Source organism: Bactrocera latifrons, unplaced genomic scaffold (assembly GCF_001853355.1).
Source record: "Bactrocera latifrons isolate USDA-ARS-PBARC rearing strain unplaced genomic scaffold, ASM185335v1 scaffold_81, whole genome shotgun sequence".
NCBI lineage: Eukaryota > Metazoa > Arthropoda > Insecta > Diptera > Tephritidae > Bactrocera > Bactrocera latifrons.
In genome coordinates this window covers 907744-930576 of record NW_017537501.1, presented here as the reverse complement: position 1 = coordinate 930576, position 22833 = coordinate 907744, and the positions used below count along the sequence as shown (strand labels likewise).

At 38.0% G+C, this 22833-nt stretch overlaps 1 protein-coding gene across 2 annotated transcripts in view; it reads left to right on the top strand.

Annotated features, from left to right (window-relative positions):
- The window catches only part of LOC108976935, a 136505-nt gene extending 119992 nt beyond the window's left edge, over positions 1-16513 (top strand). The window contains exons 2-3 of one of the 2 annotated variants that reach the window (XM_018946382.1): positions 11677-12603; positions 13768-16513. In XM_018946382.1, the coding sequence (XP_018801927.1) occupies positions 11677-12603; positions 13768-16148 (3308 nt within the window). In that variant the 3' untranslated portion in view covers positions 16149-16513. Of the gene's footprint in view, positions 1-11676; positions 12604-13767 lie in introns of those variants that run through there. The other variant, XR_001993989.1, reaches the window with a different exon arrangement.
- The last annotated feature ends 6320 nt before the right edge of the window (positions 16514-22833 follow it).

Sequence of the window (22833 nt, the reverse complement as noted above, 5' to 3'; positions counted from 1 at the left end):
CCATTACGCATATGCAGCCAAAGCCATTCATTTTAATATGCACTCGTCTCTCACTACCACACCGTACACTTCTTACACTCCGACACTCCACAGGCGCGGCGAGTTGAAATGCGAGACGGAGTGCTCCTACGGCACGAGTAATTCCGTAAAGACTGTCGCTTCGCCGCACAAGTTTCGGAAACGAAAATCTTCCTTTGTACCTCTTATATACCCGTACAGTTTCGTATAATATGTTTGTATGTTCGTCTGCTTGTGTGAATAAATTTGCGCATTTAATTGTCGTCGTTTGCTGGCGTTTGACGTTACCTCTGCTACCTATGCCTTCGACCTGCCTTGGGTGATAAACAGCAAGGCGGCTGCGTCCGTTCTGTCATTGGTGTTGTTAAAGCAGCTGCGGCAACGCCATCAGCGCCACCCCAGGTACTAATTGCGCGCACAGGTGGCAGGTTAATCAGTTGCATGCACACGAACATACACGAAATGGGCTTAATTCTCTTTTATACTTTATTTACTTATTTACATATGTATATATGCAAGTTTACATGAAGGTTGACCAATTTTGTGCGGCCAAGTCACCTAAAAGTTACTTTGTGCTTATAAGCTAGTCTCATTGATGTTATAAAGCGGTGTATGTTAGTGTAATTAAGATGAGATACCGTTATATCATTATACTGAGAACGGAACGAAGCTCCCCTGTACAATTTTAGTCTACTTAGCGCATGTTACTTTCTTCAAGTCTACTAGATGGTTGGGCTTCACGGGAACTTGGTGAGCGCTGATCAATAGTAAGTACTATTGAAAGTAGTCAAGATCGGGAAGGACCTCTACGAGACGTTCGATACCACACGAGGTTTCAGACAATGCGACACTCATATCGTGCGATTTCTTCTATCTACTACTGAAGAAAATAATTCGAGCTGCAGAGCTGAATAGAGAAGGTACAATCTTCTACAAAAATGTAATGCAGCTATCACATGCCGATTACATCGATATCATTGGCCTCAACAATTAAGCCAATTCTGGTTCTGGTTTTTCTAGACTGGATAAGGATTGGACCCAGGGAAAGACGAAATATTTGCCGTCATCAAACAAACAGTCATCGCACTTGCGACTTGTATCTCACGGCACTGTTGACAGTCATAACTTCGGAGTCGTAGATAGCTTCGTCTCTCTTGGCACCAGCATAAACACCAACAATAATATCAGACCCGAAATACAACGCAGAATATATTTTGCCTACAGGTGTTACTTCGGCCTGAGTAGGCAATTTAGAAGGAAAGTCCTCTCTCACCAAATTCTACAAGTCACTCATTATTTCCACCCCGTTATACAAGGTGCGCTCCAAAGTAATCATATATTTTTAATTTTTTTTTGGCCAGTGAAAATTTTATGACATTTCATAGATTGGAAGTGAAATTATTGCGTTTTAAGTGTCAGTATGTTATGTGTTATCGGTGCGGAAATGAGAATGATGAACAAAGAGAGAATATTAAATTTTGTTTTAAAATTGGTAAAAGTTTTACCGAAACTTTTCAATTGATGAAACAAGGTTATGGCGATGATGACATATCCCGTAGCAGAGTGCGTGAGTGGTGTCAACGTTTTCAAAGTGGTCGTGAGTGAAGACATAAATGACGATCAACATGTGGGCAAATCAAAATCCGTAATCACCAGAAATTCTATCGAAACTGTGACTGAATTCATCAAAAATCAGCCAAAATTATCATTGAAATTCTTGGAAATTGAATTGAACATCTCTAAAACATCAATTTATTGCATTTTCACCGAAAATTTGTGCTTACGAAAGGTGTGTGCATGGTTTGTTCCGCAAAAATTGACAGACGACCAAAAATTGTTCAGAATTCAATATTCTAAGGACGATTATTTGACCAAAAATCACATTTTAAACATTAACCACTCCTCGTATTCACCTGATATGGCACCGCGCGACTTCTTCCTTTTCGGAAAATTGAATTTGCCCATGAAAGGAACGCGTTATGCAGACGTAGAGGCCATTCAAAATGCTTGTACCGGCATACTGTGGGCCATACCCGCCAACAAGGCAAAACACTCGTTAGACATTAGACGTTAGAAGCAGAAGGAGACTATTTTAAATAAAATAAATTGATTTTGCCGAAAAAATGATTTGTTCTGTTTTTTTTAAGTTCTTTTTATTTTGGAACAAGATTGAGAAGGAGTTGGCTACACTTGGAATCTCCAATTGGTGACGTATGAATGTGTTTTGTACGGCGCCTCTTTAAACGTACTGTAAGCCAAACTATATATTCCATTTATATAGTTATAATTGCGATATTGAGTAAATTTTGGGGTATCAAGTATCTATGTTTATATCATAAACAGTTTTTCTTCAGCTCTATGTAGAACTGTGTGATCATTCCTTTACTGAGATAGAGGATTTACTTAGTCTCAATAAAAATAAATAATTTTACAGCAAAAAAATTTAAAGGAAGAGTTCTCAAACAGTATAGAAACGGGGAATGGGAAGTGAGTGGAATGAGGAGAGAGGGCATTGTGGAAGATTCGAGAATATGAAATAGACTAATTGTCTTTGGAAACACCGTGGCGGTTGTCTAAAAAACAAGTACTATTTTATGTTGGGATGTTCCAGCGTTAAAAAATCTGTTCCTTCAATATGGGTTAAGTCTCGGTTAGTCTTGGTAAGCTTCTGAACATATTTCTGCAATGGAACGTTTCACTAAGATTCAATAGATATCCATTTGTCAGATAATATTTTCATAAATAGTAGAAAGGAGAGAAGCTCAACCAAACTTCTAGTAAAAATATAAGCGCCAATTATACATATATTTATAATTACGAATAATTATGCATAAGTTCCAATATATGTAAATGTACTTGACTTGAAAGTTTATTACATGCTTCTCAATAGAGGCAACCGCTGTCGTCTTACTTTTGTGCTTTCCACAATAATGTAAAAGTCTCTTAATCGCCGACTCGATTATATTTACAACAACTTTAAAGCGTTTAGAAAAATTTCAATGGGCTCGTGGTCAATAAAAATTCAAACATCACTGGGCTGTAAAAAACGTGACGAAATATCGTTGTCGGCGTATATGAAAATATATTGGGTGGTTATCGCTAACTTTACAGCTTATATCTTATATACCATATATGTATGTATATATACATGTACTCGTTTGGCATTGAAGTGCATTAAAGAACTCAATGAACAAACGTCAGTCAAGCGAAAACGCGAAACGTCGACGGAAGCAACGTATCGCGATGCAATTATTTCTGGCGCAGTGGTGGCGCGGTGGCAACACTCGTTGGCGGCATGGTGTGCCAATTGGCAATAACTTGTGGAATATAGTATAGTAGAAATGCAACAATGTTGCAAGCTAAACATAAATGCCAGCAGCTATATGGCCTTCCCGCTGCTCGACAGCAATTGGTGACATTGGCACGCCAATCGTTGAACAATCAATTGTGGAGATGGTGGTGGAGACGTAGCTTAAGCTTGCTAAAAATATTCATAAAATTGAAATTGAAATTGAAATTATGCTTGAATAAAAATTCATGCTATGTACACGTAGGTATATATGTACAATTATACAATACACCGCCTCAGCTGCGATTTGAAGCTTTGGAAGCAACACTTCAGCTATAATATATAGTATATACAGATGAATAAGTGAGCGAAGCATAGGTTGTTTTTATTGTACCATGGTATACCGATTTTGGCTAAATTCGCATATATCATGCCGTAATTTAACGACCTTTACATGATCAACGCCAATGCGCTGGCTAATCATAGTGTGCCCAGTCAATGGCATGTCGTAAGCTATATGGTAAAGGGCCCGCATGCAGGCGCACACACACATACACTACACCTATTGAACATACTATATATATGCTTAAGCAATTTGGTCACAACACTTCACCACTTCGGCAGGACAATGCATACTATTCAGGGAGCACGACGCTTGCGCCGGGCTATGCGGTTCATAATGGTTTCATTGGAACTCATCATATGCTGGCTGCCAACAGACCAACAAAGCTCTCGCACTCCACAGTGGCTTATTTTTGAATAGTTTGTTGTTATGTTTTAGAGATTTAAAAATTTCATTGGCGGCGCAGACATTTTGTTTTTTTTATTTTAGACTTCGACAGCGTTCTCTTTTTGAGATCGTTTGGCGGCTTGTAGTAATTTCATACTTTACGTTAAGTACAAAGATGAGCCTTACAAATTGATTAAATTTAGCTTATTGAATTAGAAGTACAAGCTCTCTGACTAAAGTTAATTTATTACCCTGTACATGTCTCAGCAATAGCACAGAGAACCTTCATTCCATAAAAGTTTTCATTTCCATCTACAAAGCCATTAAAATCATTGAAAGCAGACTTTTACTGAGTTCGTTCCTAAGGCAAAGACTCGGATCCGAATACGTTACGGGAAAATCATTGGCGTAGTATTTGTATTATTTATTGTATTTTTATCGATATGCACTATAATTAATTATTGTCGAGTCAGTAATAAAATAGCACCTTGTCATTGTTTAGAAATATGACACCAACCTTAAGAACTAGAGGTCGACGTTAAGCGAAAACTTCATCGTAACCTGGGTTTTGACGTTTTATAAATCCCTTGAACGATTCGCGGATTCTGCTACTTGAAATCAGTCATAGCCGATTAGCTGTTCCATAAATTAGAACGTGTTCGAGACCAAACTCATTCCACAGTAGAAATAATTGTGTAAGAATGCCGTTCCGTTGTGGCATCTAAAACTCCTATATAATTGATCATAGAACCCTCATACATCGGCAATGTGTATTCAGTCTAACGCAAATTTTTTAAAGCGGCTAATGTCAATTTCGCCTCTATGTCCTGATCTACAGTTAAGACTGCCGCGATGTTTCAACTTCAGACTTGCAAAAGCTAGACAATGAAGGAGTAAGTGCTTAAATGTTCCCACCTTACCTTTTTCCGTGCAACTTTGATAACTTGCATTCTATGGAATTTATAGCGCTACGGCATGAATGTCCATTAGAGAATGCTCAGTAAAAAGTCTTACAATCTCGCGGAAAATAAACTTTGCCAAAAGTCATAAATTCAGTAGATCAAAGGTCTAGGCCAAAAAGATTTCGCATTTGCACAATAGCTGGTCATCAACCAAAGACTGTTAAGCTCATGTAAGGTCGATAGGTTCAGTTGCGATCTAGCACTGAATGAACCTAATTAACCATCTTATCCAGCGAGTCAAGGCTATCCTCTTTTACTATCCCATCTGATTGCACTATGACCACAAAGACACTCCTTCACTAAGATTTTGCGAAAAGTTAGCGAGCTCAGCGCAAGTTTTGCTGCTCTGTTGTTGGAATGACTGCTTACTTGCATGAAGAAGACTGCATTTCGGAGCAATACGTTTACTTTTACCATAATAGCAATCACTTCAGCCAAGAAAGCACTACAATTCACTTATGGTCCAAGCCTAAGCATGACGGAGAGCTCTTTACAGAAATTTTCCTTCAACCTTTCCTCCTTTGAACCATCTGTGAAAAGCCACCCTGCGCTTTTTCTCCAGCGACTTCTCTTGTACGTCACTCGGTTTTCTGACAAGTTTTCTAGTACTGAGGATATGGTTAAAAATGCTTAACATAGAAATCACTGGTTGATAACTTACTCGTCCACAATAAAGTGAGTCTTCAAGCCATTAGGTAAGGTTAGGTTATGTTAATATGGTAGGCCAATAAGCCACGCATAGACCAATTCTGCATCCTTTGTGATACCAGATGGAGTTCAGTTACTAGATGCATAAGGAGTAGTCATCCTTTAGAATGCCTGCGATTGACGCGAATTTTAATAGGTTCTGCGGTTATCACTATCGATACTTCCTCCAGTACATCATACCGTGGGGTCCCCAGATGTTTACAGCGTGGTCTTGTTAATGCGAAACAAGTGCACAAGAGATGCTCCATTGTTTTCCTGATGCCTTGTTCTAGACATTTCCTGCAGTCTTCTCGATCTGTCAGCCCCATCCTGCGATCGTGTGTCGCCACCAGTTAGCATTTCGATCATGTTCTTACATTTTTTTCTATGGAGAGATGACGTTAGAATTGCCAGTGTTATTTATTCATTGGAATACAGACTGTGATCTATACTTGGGGGATATAATGTAAAACTTAATCACATCACATTCGAAATTGAAAATAAATGTATTCTTTCGTTAGCATATGCAGAACCACTGTGCGCAGCTGCTATCCGAATTATTTCTGCTGCCACATATTGTTGCATTCAATGTGATATTTGATGTTTTTACTTTTGTTGCCAACAACGTAGGTGCACTATGGTTTACGCGGATCGTGCAAGAATCGTGTTAATGCCATGGTTAGTCCGTCCGGTCGCTGATTGTTATTGTTGCAAGCTCATTGTCGTTTGGCGCTGTACGTTGCATGTGCTGCAATTGCAGTTGTTTAGTTGTATTCTTTTATTATATTTTTGAATTTTTTTTTTGTAAATTTCATAAGAGCAGCCTGTGTTGTTGTTGCTTGCTGATGATTTCGCCTTGGCGGACAATGAAAGTGTGCCCTTGAGGGCGTGTCAACAGTCGTGCCAGGCATATTGACGACCACCGGAACAACAACAATAGCAACAATAACTTGCCACGGAGTCAATGATGAGAAGTATTGTTTCTAGTTGTTGTTGGCTGCTGGCTGTTGGCTGTTGGCTGTTGTGGCGCACGTAGTGGTTTTTGACGCGCATGCGTTTCACATTAATGCGATTGGAATGCACATGCTGCAACAACACACATACCTACACACGTATGTGATATGTAATATATATAATCTTTCTATGTGTGTTTGTGTGTGTGTCTAGTGAAATTGGAATGTCTCGTTTAGCTTTATTTTTCGATACTCGTGCGCTGCTGCTTATAAATCTCGACTTTTGTTGGTGGATAATCGCTTTTTGTTATCATTATTTTCTATTGTTGTTATTGTTTTTTTTTCTTGTTGTCGCTGCTGCCGCTGCTGCTATTAATGATAATCATGGTGATTCGTTCCGCTCCTCCAAGTGCTTTTAATGGAGTTTACGTGATTTAGATGATGAGTTGTGAGCGCTTTTCGCGGAACTAATGTGCAACAACAGCAGCAAAAAGCACTAACAACACAATTTTATTATAACGCCTCCGCTGCGGCAATATCCATGCGTTTTTTTGTAGCAAATTGTCAGCATATATATCCACCTGGGCGCAACACTTTTCGGCTCAGTCGCTTTCCAACGCTCCTCAATGCTCTCCAACAACTATTCATGTCTGTCTTCATGCGCTGTTTTATGGCAAAAAATGAAAGTGCTTCTTTGTTGTTGTAAACTGTGTGCAACCTAATTAAGCATTGCAGATTGCCTAATTCACCTGTATTTCAGTTTCAGACTGGTTCCACGTTCACCAAGGCAGCAACAGGCCACAAGCCCAGTGTTCGTAAGACAAGCAGCAATCAATATTGCTCAGCAGCATATCGGAGGTAGTAAGTACGTATTACATATGTATGTATGTATGTATACTATATGTGTACAATGTATGTAGTTGCAATAAAATACATTGTTCGCTAGCTGTCGTCATCAAACGCGGTACTCTGCGATCACCAAGGCAATAAATGTTGCAAATAGAGACATAAATAGTTGACAGCCAACAAGTGTGCAATGTAATTGACTAAATTATGCCAACAACAACAGTTGTATGCTTGTATAATCGCATGTGTGTATATACGTATGCATGCACCTACTTGCTCTATGAGCTGGTGACAAATTGTCTGGGCAATAAAGAAAATATCGTCGACGGTGTCACGATTTCTCTAAAAGCATTTTTATGTGCATAAACTTTAAAACATATTGTTGTTTCTACAATTTTTTATGCTTTTTCTTACCTGGCTATTGAGTTAATAGTTTTTTAAATATTTTTTTTTTTTACTCTGAATGAATACCTAAATACCTCGATATAACATAATGAGTATGGGTAAAATTTTACATTTTTTTAAACACCGGCTTTTGATCAATTTTTGATTGTACGGACAATATTATATATTGTGACAAACAAGGACCCGAAAATTGTTTGTCGCTTTAAAAGTAATCCCACTTGCGAGAAAGATTTTTTCGGTTCTCTGAATACTTTTCAAAAGCATTTTTTGGGATTGCCTTCAGTTCCTTCAGCGAATTTTTTTTATCTCTTCGATCAACTGAAAATGATTTCCACGAAGCGGCAATTTCAATTTGGGGAAGAAGATCTGAATCAAATCTGGTGAATACAATGGTTGATCGATGGTATTCATTGCGTTTTTGGCTTTAACTTCGGTCATAATCGTGGCTCGATGCGATGGTCAATTATCATCGTGTAAAATCCGTGAATTGATCTTCCACAATTCATCACAAATGTCTCAATACGACCAAATAGAACTAAATATTGACCGTCTGTCCTCGTTTATTCACTCTATTCCGTTGATTATTTACCTGATTGCAAATCAAACTCATAAACTCATGTCAAGCATGTCCACGAGACCTGCTTACGGTACTCCTTTTGAAAAAAAAAAAAAATTCAGCTTTATCGCCACGAGTCGAGCAAGTACGCGCTTCATGCCCAAAATATGAACCAAAATCATTCGAACGGTCTAGCGAGAAATGTCAAAATTTTGTGCCATCTCTCTAACGCTTGCCTGACGAATTTCAAGTACCATATCTTTCACAACGATCTCTAGACCGTCTTTGAAGGGCTTGCACCACTCCTTGGATTGTGTTTTCAATAAAATTGAATTACTCTGGTTATTTTTCAACATTCGCAAAGATTCCACAAACGAAATTTTGTTAGAAATACATACAAAATTTGAGACAAATCATTTGTTCAATATTTTTGTCCATTGTAAAAATCGCAAAGGTGCCGGATGAAGCAGCTGCTGTAAACAAACTGGTTCAGAGATCGTTCTCATATACGGCAAAGTAATTAAGGACAGTCCTGGCAACTTAGCAAAACCCATGTTTTTTTTTAAATATCATTTACCCCGGCAGGAGGAGAGGAAATAGTATAAATAATTTATATTATGTTACACTGGCTGATTGTCATGCCATAGAGGGAAATACAGGTCATTTTTAATGTCATTCAGGAGGTTAAGGAGGGCAGAAGTAGAGGAAACATTCCAGCGTCTCTCTCATGCCTACTTCCCTGTGCTTTCTATAATTATCGCCCTTACTGTTGCCCCAAGCTGGCTCGCATGTTATGTCAGTAAGTTGTCATCTGTGAGTAGACCAACAACCGTCATCCAGTGTTTTAAAAAGTAAAAAGTAAAAAGTAAAAAGGGTGTGTGTTTTCTTCGGTGCTTTTGCGCATGATTTCGGAAATTTAGAAATAATTTGATTTCAAACATTTTCAAGAAACCATATAAAGTTTTCAAGAAAACATATAAAGTACCAGTGATACATTTTTAGTAAGTCTATAGTATGAACCTTTTTCTTAGGTCAAATTGTCAATCAAAACCTACGAAACACACTTTTTTAATCAAATCACATCGAGTCTCTCGGCAGAATTCATTTATGTACATAGCTCTACCGTAAACAAAGCACAAACCGCTCTAAGACTAAAATATTCTCAAACTGTATTTTTGCCTGAAGTTCTTAAATTCTACGATACTGTAATTTTGAGCATACACATATTTAAATGTCAACCATTTTGTGTAAGCTTTTTTAAGATGTTTCAAAATAAATAAATTAATATTCCTTATTTTTTTAAACCCACTCTTCAGCCACTTCTCAGACCGCATTGCATTATGTATTTAAATTCAAGTGCGAATTCACGAAAACGAAATTGCATAAAGAGCACTCAAAAACAATGAAATACACAAGACAAATAAAAATTTGAAATATTTCAATGTCATCACGAGGGGCTTGGAGTTTCGTAATTAGAAGCGAGTAGGAAGCAAAGACAAACAGCAGAGGCAGCTGAAAATATAATACATATTTCATATATTAAATACCTTATGCACACAAACACAATTAATACGAGGTCAGTTTGATAAAGCAATATATTTTTGGTAAAAAATGTGTGTTCGAAAACTAAATAATAGTTTCTCGAAATATTCAGCTCTTACTTTTGATGCCGAACTTATAAACCGAAGATATTATATAGTGTTGAGAAAAGAAAATACTCTTAGAGGATAAGTTATATAAATGATCCAAGTGTAAATCGCACCTGGATTGATTATGATCAGTCTTTTGTGAAGCTACAAAACGAAGAAAACTAATGAGATTTTAAATGTCGACAAACTTACTTTTACCCATTAAAATGGGCTTATCCTTACTTTATTTTTCCGCACAATATGCAGAGCAATCCATAAAGTGTTGAAATCTTTCTACCACCTCTTCCTCCAACAGGCTTCTTCAACTGGCATCCGATATGATTTTTGAGATCAATAGAACAATTTTCTTATATGACCCCTACAATGCGTTCCCTAAACACTGATGAACTCGTTGGTTCTCTGGTAACTGACTTTCAGTCAGAAACATCTTTCAATCCTACAAGTACCGATAGTTGTGCAGTGCTCACCAAACTCCCGTCAGTCCCAGCAGTCCAATAGTAACCAGCAAGAGGACAGCGAAGCTCCGACGCGTTCTATTCCCACGACAGCGAGGTTGATGAGCTTTTACTTGTCAACTGATCAGATTTTCAGTGGCTTGCCATTCCCCTATGACTTCGAAAGAACGGTCATCGAGTTCAAAGCTAACAATCTACTATCGGAGCGCTAGTACCAGGCCATTCGAAGAAAATAGAGGTGGGGTTTGATATGTATGATATATACATATATAATTATCGAGTCTCAATAGAAACAATTTTTAGTTACTAGAGGTGAGGTCTTAAAGAAAATTCATATCCAGTCCAAAGTAGACACAAGAAGGAATCAACGCTTGTCTCTTAGCTTTTTAACATCCAGAAATTCATACTAATTAAGATCGAACTTACTCGATATTGGTCATACGTTAAGTTAAGTTAGTTTGGTAGACCGAAGAGCCCCGCATAGACCACTTTTGGTCCTTCGCGATACGAGATGGAGTTAAATTACTAAGACCATGAGGAGGAGTCATCCTTTAGGATTCATACTATCTGAATTGCAGATATTTGCAGCGTAGTCTTACTGATTTGGTCATAAAGTTAAGGCAATACCAGACCATTGATTCCTGAGTCTTTGAGAAACCGACACTTGCTGTGCTAAAATATCACATGTACCAAGTAAAGTCCAAAGTAAGGCGCGAATATAGAGCGATAGGCGTGATTAGTGCTGTATTTCTAATTAATGGTGGATGGTAATAAAAATCATGAACTTATTAAACGACCCTTTTATATATTGTACTCTTATGTATAAGTATATCGTAAATGAGGCTAAAAGCAAAACAAAACAAAAAAAACACGAGCGAAAACATCGACAAAGGGGATTCTTGCAGAGTTATTAAAATATTTCGCTGCACTAATTTGCGTATTTGCCTTTGAAATGGTTGTAAAGCGGAAGAATTAAAAACAAAATCTACACAAATCCTCAGTTCCCACACCGCCGACGCAAACAACGTTTGCAACCCTAAATAAATTTGCAACTTACTGCCTTTTCTAACTGTTAGCACAAGGTCTCATTGCTGTTATCTTTTCCCTTTTTCATTTCAATTCGCAGAACGCCAACAGCAACAACACAGGCGTACAAACGCCAGCAGTCAAAGCACCGAGCAAGGGCAAGGACAGCAGCGTCAACAAACGCCCGCACCCTCCAGCTCCGACGCTGTTACGCTTCGAGTAGCAAATCCTATAGACAACTCGACGACGCGTCAACGTCGTACGCGCGAAGACAACGTGAGTGGGCGGAATCAGTTTGCTAATCGTGTATTGTGCCGAACGCCGCCGCCGGTCTACGATTCACTGCCAGCTACACCACCACCCTCATACACGCCGCACAGTGGGGGTGTGACTGCGGGTGTTGTTGCCGTGCCCACAGCTGAAGGCCGAGCCATAGTCGGCGCTGACGTAGCACACAGAGCGGAAGTCTGGCAGCAATGTCAAGCTTTCAGCGCCCCCCATTGTGGCAGTAATGTCGCAGATTATGTCGAAGTTTTACTGCCGGCCGGTGGTGTTGGATATCAGCAGCCGTTGGGGCAGCAACGAGCGCAGCAGCAATTAGTGCAACTTGTCGAGAATGTGGCACCAACAGTTGGCCAACAGCAAGAGCAACAGCCAGAGCCTTCATTTGAAGTTCAAGTACAAGTCGGAGAACAACGGCAGCAACAATTACAGCTTCAACAACAACAACAGCAACACTTGCGTCGCCGTAGACGTCTGCATTTGCTGCAGCAACAGCGTTTATCGAATATCAACGTGACAAGTACGGACAGCACGAGTAGCGGCAGCAACTGCAGTCTTAGCAATAGAAACAACAACAGCAACAATTATCATTTCTACAGCGCCAATCCGATTGTTGCTGTCAGTGGCCCTGGCGGCGGCGGCGGCGGCGGTAGCAGCAGTGATAGTGAAACCTACGCTCGCTTGCCAATCGGCAGTGAACGACGACGTCAGCGTCGCCAACAGCGTATTGGTCGTGGCTTAAGGGGTATGTACGCCATTAAATTTAGTAGCAAAAATAACCTTGACAATGTTTGATATTTGAGGAATAGTTGAATATAAACGAGGTATTCCTTTTTGAACCCAAAATCTGGACTGTTTCCACGGCCCACAAACTACACCAAACCCTTTTTTTTTTTTCTGGATGAAATGGCAGCTCTTGAATTTCTTCAGGTTGCTCTTCATCCCAAATCTGACAATTTTGCTTGTTTACATATTCATTGAGCCAGAAATGGGCCACACTGCTGAAGGAAATTTGGCTCGAAAACGTCGGGTCTTCTTGGAGCCTTTAAGTACCGATAGAGCGGAGCGACGACGCTCTGGTCTGTTCAAAAAGCAAATTAAAAAAATAAGGAAATGGACCTGATCTTTGCGTTACATGGAAGAGCAAGCATGGTAGTCGCTCAGTTTTTCCAGTTCAGATTGATTCTCATATAAAAATTTTTATTTTATGACAGCTTTCTAAATTTTTTATACGGATTCAGAAGTATTGATCGTGCATACGAAGCGTATACCGAATATTGATCTGGACATTTGTTGATTTACAGAAAATACTAAAGGACTTTAACCAGTAGATTCCGCGAGGCTAGAAAGATGTTCAATTTAGTCATGGCCACTACCTTAAATACCATTCGAGCGCATTGAAACAGAATATTTCAAGACGTCAAGAGTCTCAAAACTTATCCTCCATATGGAAGAAATTCGTTGGGTGGAAGAAAGTGAGAAGTAAAAACTCAGTCGCTTTCTCCCACCAAGTCCCCTTTTAGCAAGATTGAGCTGAGACTGATATTAGCCACCGAAACAAATCTTTGAAAGGCTCCACGAGATTTATGACGGTCCTCATGAGCAATATACAAGAGTTTTAGACACCCGATCGGACCGGCGTTCTAAGCTATTAAAGTGTAATCCTTGTTAGGATCGACTTTTTCACCAATCCTAACCTACTCTAACCCAAACTTACACCCAGATTAAAACTAACTAGCTAACGAGTTCATAGTCGACGATTCTACTCGAAATACTAATGTATTTTTTAGGAACATTAAGTAAAGTTAGAAATTATAAAAGAGTTGAACTAAAGGTTTATTAAACGTTATTATTTATAAGCCCTTTAATTATTAAAGTTATCTTCACTAAACTCCTACCTGTTTTACAGATGCCTATTGTCCTGATTTGCTTCACGCTTGTTCCTTAATCCTACATCAGCAGAACGAGCCCACACTTGAACCCAACGAGACCAGCAACGACAGTTCCGTAAGCAATTTTACAGCTACACCACCACGTCGTACACACAGTCGTTGCTCTACAGAATATGTGGAAATAGATGAAATCCGTCCGGTGGCACGCGATCGAGAGGGCGAACGATTTAGAGATCTACAACCCAGCAATTGGCCACCGCAGGTGGAACGTGCTATTAGCACACCTGAACTCCGAACATGCGCATATAATGAGGGAGTTGTAGGCGTGTCATTAAATGTGCAGGACACTGAAGGCAGGGGAGACGTCGAGTACCAAAGATTAGCAACGAACTCAACGCAACGGGACATGGGTCAGAACTTAAGCTTACGCCGGCCGCGTATCTCACTAACTTGGGTATTAAGAGAACAGCAACAACAACAGCAGCAACAGCAACAAGAGACACAAAACGAAACACAAACGACCCTGAATGGCGATGACGAGCCGAGTACAACAAATTGCAAGCAACTCGGCAATGGCACATTAGAGACACCAAATAATAATAACGGTTTGCTAACGACAAAACAACGCACCGAAGTGGTGCCAACACAGTTGACCACCACCTGCACGACGAATACAGCTACCACCACAACAACAACGACAATGAAACGATATCGTCTCAAGCAGCTGCCTGGCAGCACGGATCCACTCAATGGGTACGCGACCACGCCCACCGCACATATGCCAGTCAATGCTTTGGCACCACAGAAATTCTTCAGCAATCAAAATTTATTGGAATATCGAGATAAAACTCGCGCGCCATCACGCGAACTGCTCTTCGTCTGTACGCCACAACGTTTGCCGAAGAGTTACGACAACAGCGAAGCGCTTTCGTTGGCCAAAAAGCGCAATGAGATACGTAAGCGGCTCGCAGCCAAGATGGCGACACTGCAGGCGAATGGTAGAGCCAATGCGGACGGTGCTGAGGCCAATCAAGTGGTCAAAAATGGCTGTGGTGCAACGGTAGCAGTAGGCGGCGTGCTTACGCCCAACGGTATTGTGCTCGAAAAAGATGAACTAAAGTCGCTGAAGGGTACATACTCCGAACCGAGCTTGATTGCCGCCTCAGAGGGACAACACCGTCGTCATCGCCATCGCAAACGGCGCGAACGTAATCGTGGACCAAAGTTCGGCTATGAGATAAGCAATGTGGATGAGTTTTTGTCGAAGTGTTCGCTGGCAGCGCCCGGCAACATACCGGTGGTGCTCTCCGCCGCCAGCACGCTGTACCAAACGCGTCCGGGTCAACATCAGATTGAAATTCCACTGCCGCTCGGCATGGTCGTGAATGCGGTGTTCAAAAATCAAAACTGGCTATATGTACAAACGCCACATGGCGAGGAGGGCTATGTCGTCTACTCGTGTTGTCTGCCGCTCGGCATACTGCCACCGAATGTACGCAGCGGCGCCACCGTTAACAACAAACCAGCACCTTGCTGGGAGTCCAACGGTGATTTATTCCCACGTCCCGGCGGCAATATGACCGACTCCGAAAAGGAGATACGTCTGCGTGGTGGCACACGCTCCGATGGTGCACGCACGCCACGCGGCAAGCGCGGCGATGCCGTCGGCACCGATGTGGATACGGCGAATGGCAATGCAACGCCCATTATTTCCACAACCGCCTCCACGTGCGGCGAACATCAGGTGGATCGGCTGTATTTGCGTGCGGCCTCACAGCCGCGTCTAGTCGAGAAAGCGTACGCGCAACTCAAGTCCACGAAGCAGGCGTTGGCGCTGCGTAATGCCGGCAATGATGAATACGTCACGCTTCAGCAACAACAACAACAATATCAACAGCAGCAGCACAAGTCAAAGTTGCACGTGCAGAAACACATGCAACAACAACAGCAACAGCTGCAGCAGCTGCAACACAAGCCGCTCATCAACGGCTCATACATAACGAACGGCCACAACGGCCAGCATCTTCATCCAAAGAATACCAACAATACAGCGGCGTTGAGTGTGACCTCAAATGCCACGCCCAGCGTCACCAGCATGTCACACAGCGCCAGCTTTGCGGCAAACTCAACCACAAACGGCGGCGTGAAGCACACCAAGTTACAACAACACGCCAGCGTGCTGCACATTGCCAGCCGAAAGCAGCATGGCTTGCGTCAGACGCTCGTCGCCATCAACACCGACTACTCCACCGAGAGCATTGTGCTGCACAAGGGCGAAATTGTGACGCTCTGTGAGTGTCGTGAGTCCAAAGATCATCGTCAGTGGTTCTATGTGCGCACGCGCGACGGACGCGAGGGTTACATACCCGCCGAGGTGGCCGGTCATGGCTACCTGTAGATCCACTAAGGGTCTTCAACAACGACACCTACTAATCAGTAACAAAAAAACGAAACTTAAATGATTTTTCTAGTTATAAGTTGCACACACACACACATTCCAGTCGCTTAGTCTGTAGCAGCTACATACACATATAACATAAAACTAAAATTACAAATAATCTAAAAATTTATAATTCTTATAATGAAAGAAAATATTTGTCTGGTGCCCGAAATGGGTGTGGTATGTATATGAGATACATTTAATTATGCTTAAAAAGTGTTAAACTCTTATGTAATTTAAGTATAGAAACGTTGTTTGTATGTATGTGTATGAACTTAAGATTAATTGCAATGAAAACTGTTTATAAAAATTAAATAAATTATCACTCCATCATCATAATAATTCAAAATCAGTAAACGAAGTTTTTGATTACACCAGGAGCTTATTCATGGGACGCAGGGTATTTAGAATATAATATTGGAAAACAATTAATATTTTTTCAATAGGAACCATTCTAACGAACATTTCAATAAGGTTTGACATTTCATTATGGTAAGCTATGTATATGATCCAACAACGAGTCGAAATTATTAAAATTTACCACCAAAATTCGGAGTCAATGGCATCAACTTTAAGAGCGCACGTCCAATTTATGGTTGCCACAATCGTCCTGTCAGATCAATTGCGCGTCTAGTGGAAAAATATGAATCCACATTCACACTACACAGTGTTCCCGTGCCAGTGAGATAAAGAAGCACCCGTAGTGTCGTGAATATTGTTGCTGCTAGCGCATCAATTGAGCAAGATCCAAATCAGTCTCGCACACGTCGTTCTCAAGCGTTGGGCATCAACTTGAAAATTACCGAGGTTTTCATCGAAAAATCATCTTCTGCATGGCTTCGTCAATAAGCAAAATATGCCGTATAGGTCAGGTACTGCATGAGTCACAAATGCATCTCGAAAAAATTACGGTTTGGTGCAGTTTATGGGCCGGGGGAGTGATTGAGCCGTAGTTTTTTCGTGATGATCTAGCAGGACGGTGCCACAAGTCACACACCAAATGTCGCAATCAATTTATTAAAAACTTAGTTTGGTTAACATGTTATTTCATGAAATGGCACAGTCAATTGGCCGCTATTATATTTCCTATGAGACTACCTCAAGTTTATGGTCTATGCCAACAAGCCAGCGACGATTGAGAAACTTCGCCCGAATATCGAACGTGGCAATGGAACAGTATCGACCGATTTATGCTTGAAGATCGTCGAAAATTGCGCTCAGCCTCTGGACTTATGCAAGTGTGCGGTGGTGGCCATGCAAAAGACTCCTATTGAGGTATCTCAAAAACATTCGTCAACCGCCTCTTCAGGTGTCGAAAAAAGTTGGTCTTTTAGTTTATTTTATACGAGCGGGAATTAAAACAAATCATTCGTTGCCATTTAGTTGGATTCGGCTCATCTCGAAGCACCATTGTAGTCGATTGACCTTTACTTTTAGACTCACGCGCAAAACCGCGTTTCAAGATCTATCACGATTTCATAGGAGTGTTCGTTACATTTCTTCCCATCAATCGACAAGAGCACTTTTTGAGCTATCCACAAATTGTGTGGGCTCCAGCGTGAGGAAATACTTTTTACAGTCAAATGTCTTCGCGAACTTCTTCTTGGAGTTATCTACGACCTCGATTGAATTCACCATACCATCGTTAAGCACTGGTCTTTGATGAAGCTTTATCGCCAAAAATTTAATCAAGTTCATCGATGCATTGTTGCTGAGTTACTTCACGTCCAAAGGAGTAAAAAATAATCACTCTTAAATATTCCTGATATAATTCCATTTTTTGGATAAGATGAATGTTTTGAATTACTGTAAATGAATGTAAGGTTCGATACCTTACTATGAAATTGTGGGTTGCCAAATTGCAACATTAGGGTTGCTTAATCCCGAAATATAACAGGTTACCTACTGTTTAACACCGAACTCTCATATAGCTGATGTCTGGGCACCTTTATGACCGATTGGCAGCTTGACGTTTCAGGCGAGTGGTTCATCTTTAAGCGGATGTCAGTTTGGCAGATTTCGACGACTAAATTATCGTAGATGGTAGATTGGTATATGTATACCACTAATATTATTCTTCGACCATTGAAAATTCGTTTACCGCAATTCAATGCTGGATTTTGATCAGGCACAGTTATATAAGACTAAAACGCAAACAAAACTGTCGATATAATGGACTTCAGTCGGCGATGCTACACCGAAGAACACGAAAGTCGTTCTATCTACTTCCATATGAGTATGTATAATATTTCTGCGCCCCACAATATCGTACATATGTGATCTATACCGACTACCTGCCTTTTTGCTGCCTTGTGATTCCACATTTTTAGTGGAGTAAAAGACGTTGGATCGCTTGGTCATATGTATTCAGTTTAAAAGACAACATGTTGAGAAGTAAATCGCCATTTTGCTAAAGCTATTGCTTATCTTTTAATTTCTAGGAACATCTCGTAATACTGGAGAAAATTATAGAATCAGAGTTACTATTCCGGAATCATCCCTATCATCATTTACTTGTAAAAAGGGCCCATGGACTTTAGAAACCTTATAGAATTTAACCAAAATTCGGTTCACAATTCCAGAGAAGAATGAGAAATGGGCGAGTTGGACAGGGACGCAGGGATAAGAATATCTATACGGTTGGGTAATTTTCAGTAAAAATACTATATACTAAAATCGCCTTCCGCCTATCAGACCACCGCAGCAATTAAAGAAAGCCTTGAGCATTGTTCTGGAAAGGAGTGTGCTCAGAACAAGGGATATAAATTCAAATTCAAAATTAATGATATAATAACTCTAGAAAGAGTGTAACAGTTCACTGCCTAATTGACAGACATGTCGCTAGACTAGGACTAGGTATATATTGACTTTTGCAGAAGCTGTCAGGAGGTAGAATAAAGGCATACTATAAAAGTTCTATGCTAATATAACGATTTGTATAGGAAACGAATCGCAAATATCGGTCAAGCATTTCTTGACGAGATAAAACCTTTTGTTCTGATGAACTTCATCATATGCACGTGGTAGTTCAAAAAAAAAAAAAAAAAATATATATATATATAATATAGTGAGGTGATTGCAATTCCATTGGTATCATAGTGAACTACTAAAAGTGTAGGTGCGTCGTCACACAGCTACTCTACCTACCTAACTACTATATCTGCCAGTTTCAATAAATTTTGGGATTGGTTAGAAGAAAATGATCCTATTTTTTAAATAAATATACATGTTCTTTCGGTAAAAGACATGTGAATATAGCGTAAATTCAGAAGACTTTGGTTTTATATACAAAATTTCATTATTGCGATCGTTATCGGTAACTTGAATAATCATGAAGATGTATATGTTGTCAGCAGGCCCATTTTAAACTTGATATATAAAATATTTTTTGGGTTCGAATCACAAGCTAAAGTGTGTATTGCTCTGAAAATTCGTACACATCCTTTTCTCCCCAAAGAGCTGCTTATTTGTCGGAACCGCCGATATCGAATTACTATGAGATACGATCAAGTTTTTATATGGAAAACTTTTGAGTTTGACGAGATATCTTCATGAAATCTAGCATGGATTATTGTTTAATACAACGGAATAATCTCCGATAAAATTGTTCAGATCGAAGCACGCTATCATATAGCTGCCATACAATGTTATTTTTATATCCTTTTAAGCCATAAGAGATGCAGCGTTGAAGAGTATGATAGCTTCGGAGCTGAACAGGTTATCTTTTTTATTTTTTTTTCTCGTTGGCCAAATAAAAAATTAGAGAAAGTTGCATTTATTTAAAAATATTTATTAATTTACAATAAACATATTCTCTATTGTACAATATGTATCTACGAGTACTAATTCGCAATAAACACAATTATTTCGCACACAAATTTATTTAATATAATATAGAAAATATAGTGGGCGCCATGGGGCTTCAATTAGAAAATGCTGCAATATGGCTGCTAAATGTTGTTTAATATTCACACCAAAGTGCTGATTGCTGGTTTTATACTCTTCTTCTTCTTCGTCTCTTCTTATGAATTGTAAATTACTTATTTAATATGCTTTGCATTCTCTTATCGCTTCTCACACGAAGGTTTTTTGTTCTGCTAAGTTACATACTACATATAATAATTATATATAAATAACTTAATATTTTAATATGTAGAAGTATGTACCTTAAAAAAAATGATTAAATATAAGTTTATTTTTAAAATTTGGCGCATGACAATAATTCTGATTTTTTTCTTTACTTTGTAAAGCTTATGCTAGGGGTTTAAAATTTTTACAAATTATTGCCCATATTCGTAAAAAGTGATATAAATTATTTGGAAATGTTTCACCTATGTACTTTTTGTTATTTCCGTATATGTATATTTGTAGGTTTTATAAATTTTAATAAAAATTTGTATATATTCTTCCTTTAACACACTAATCATTTAAATTTCAACAAGAATTTTAATACTTTAAACCTGATTGTATGTGTATCATGCTTTCTATTCCGAATATTTATATTTTATAAATGGATTTGAAGATTCGTTTTGTTCGTTAAAATTGCTTTAAATTTTCAATTTTATTTGCGTAAATTGATTTTAATTTTTTTTAATTAATTTTTTTTTGTCTAAAATTACTGTATATCTAGTTTCTCTTATTGCTGCCGCTCACTCATTAATTTGCGTACGTATGTATTTGTATATAGTCACCTAAAATGCAGAACAACGTATCACCAAAAAAAATTTAAATTGATTTAAAGCTCATATTACATACATATATGTATGTATAAAATTTTAAGCTTCCGCTATCAGATATATCACCAATATATAACCACTTTATAACCAATATATAACCACTTTATAACCAAAACTCGAATTTTGTTTCAATATTAGTGGTTTCTATTATATCACCTTTCCGTCGCCTATAAACTTATAAAAAGTGATTTAACGTTATTTTGCATCTTAGTTGACGATATATGTATATGAATATGAATAATTCCTTGTATGCACTTGTATATACTATATTCTTTAAATCTGACAGATATGTGGTGTTATATTTCAATAATCTATGCAAACATTACACTATATAACTTTTTTTTTTTTTTTTTTTTTTTTTTTTTTTTTTTTTTTTTTTTGTTTTGTTGGGAAGAGGTACTCATTACATAACTGACAACATTTATGTATTATATATGTGTTCACAATACAAGTAAGTATATTAATTTTTATAATTATTGCGTTTCGTTTCAAAAGATTGATCAAAGTGTTTCGATTCCAGTATATATATTTTTGAAGCAGTTGAGAGTTTTAAATAATTTCAAAAATATTTAAAACTGAAAATATTGTGAAATTAATGCATACAAATGTTAGCGGCTCTGAAAGTTGAAAAAAATTTTGAAAATTTTTTCTATTCATTTGGTAGGTTGGTTAAATGCTTAATCAAGCCAATCAGAAAGCATGATTTAATTATATAAGCATATGTTACCGGAGAGCCGGGCTGCCACTAAAGAACAAAATTTTTTAATCCATAATGACAAAAAAAAAATTTGGTTTTTCATAAAATTTTTCATCTATAATGACAAAATTTTTGTTGGTTTTTTTTCATGAATTTTTTGCTTACATTTTGATAATTTTGGGTGTTACACAATATTTTCATATTCAGTTAGTATACAAAAATACATTTTTAGTGGCGCAAATTTTCGAAAAATATATTTTTTAATCACAAAAATTGAGCAAAACAGTTGATTTGGACATTTTAAACACAAAAATTAAGCAAAACAGCTGATTTTGACATAAAAAGAATTATGACAAATTTCTTTTTTGGCCTCGACACAACTTTATATAATTGAATTTGATCCGAAATTTATATTTAAGGTCGGCTTATTTTTTTATATCTAATTTTATATTAATTTTGCTGTTTTTGTGAAAAATATTTTCAATTATACTAAAAAGAATTTTTTATTTAACTTTTCAAAATTTATTTTAATTCCATATAATTTTAATTTTTTGAAAAGTATGCCAAGTTTTTTTAAATTTGAATTTTTTTTATTTTTACTTGTTTTCCAAATTTTGAATTTCATTCTTTTCATTATATTATTTCTTTCAAATACTTTTAGTTTTGATTTTGAGAGCAAATATAATTATTCATGATTTATTTATTTTTATTATTATTATTTTTTAATTTAACTAATTTTGAAATTTATATAAATTCTTGAGGCTTTTCAAAATTTTTTTTTAATTTTTGCTGTTTTCGAAAATTATTTACAGGTAAATTTTTTTTTTCGAATTTATATTTAATTTTTTGAGAATTTTCTTTCAGTTTAATTTTTTTCGAATCTTTAATTTCCGAACTATTCTAAAAGCTTGTACGTTTTCTTTTAGAAATTATTGCAAAAAATTGACTGTAAATTTTTAATTATTTTGTGGGCATGTACGTAGGGTATAATATGATAGTATATACCATATGTATTTGTATGTATGTATGTATGCAAAAGACTATCACTAATTATAAAAATATCACCCACACAACAGATACCGATGCGAGCATACACACACTTTACTTTTAAATATGCATAAGTCTGTTTTTGTTTTCTTAAATTAAAATTGCTAAAATTAATTACTAAAAATTATTATGCTATATAGAAAGAGCAATAAGAAAAAATTAA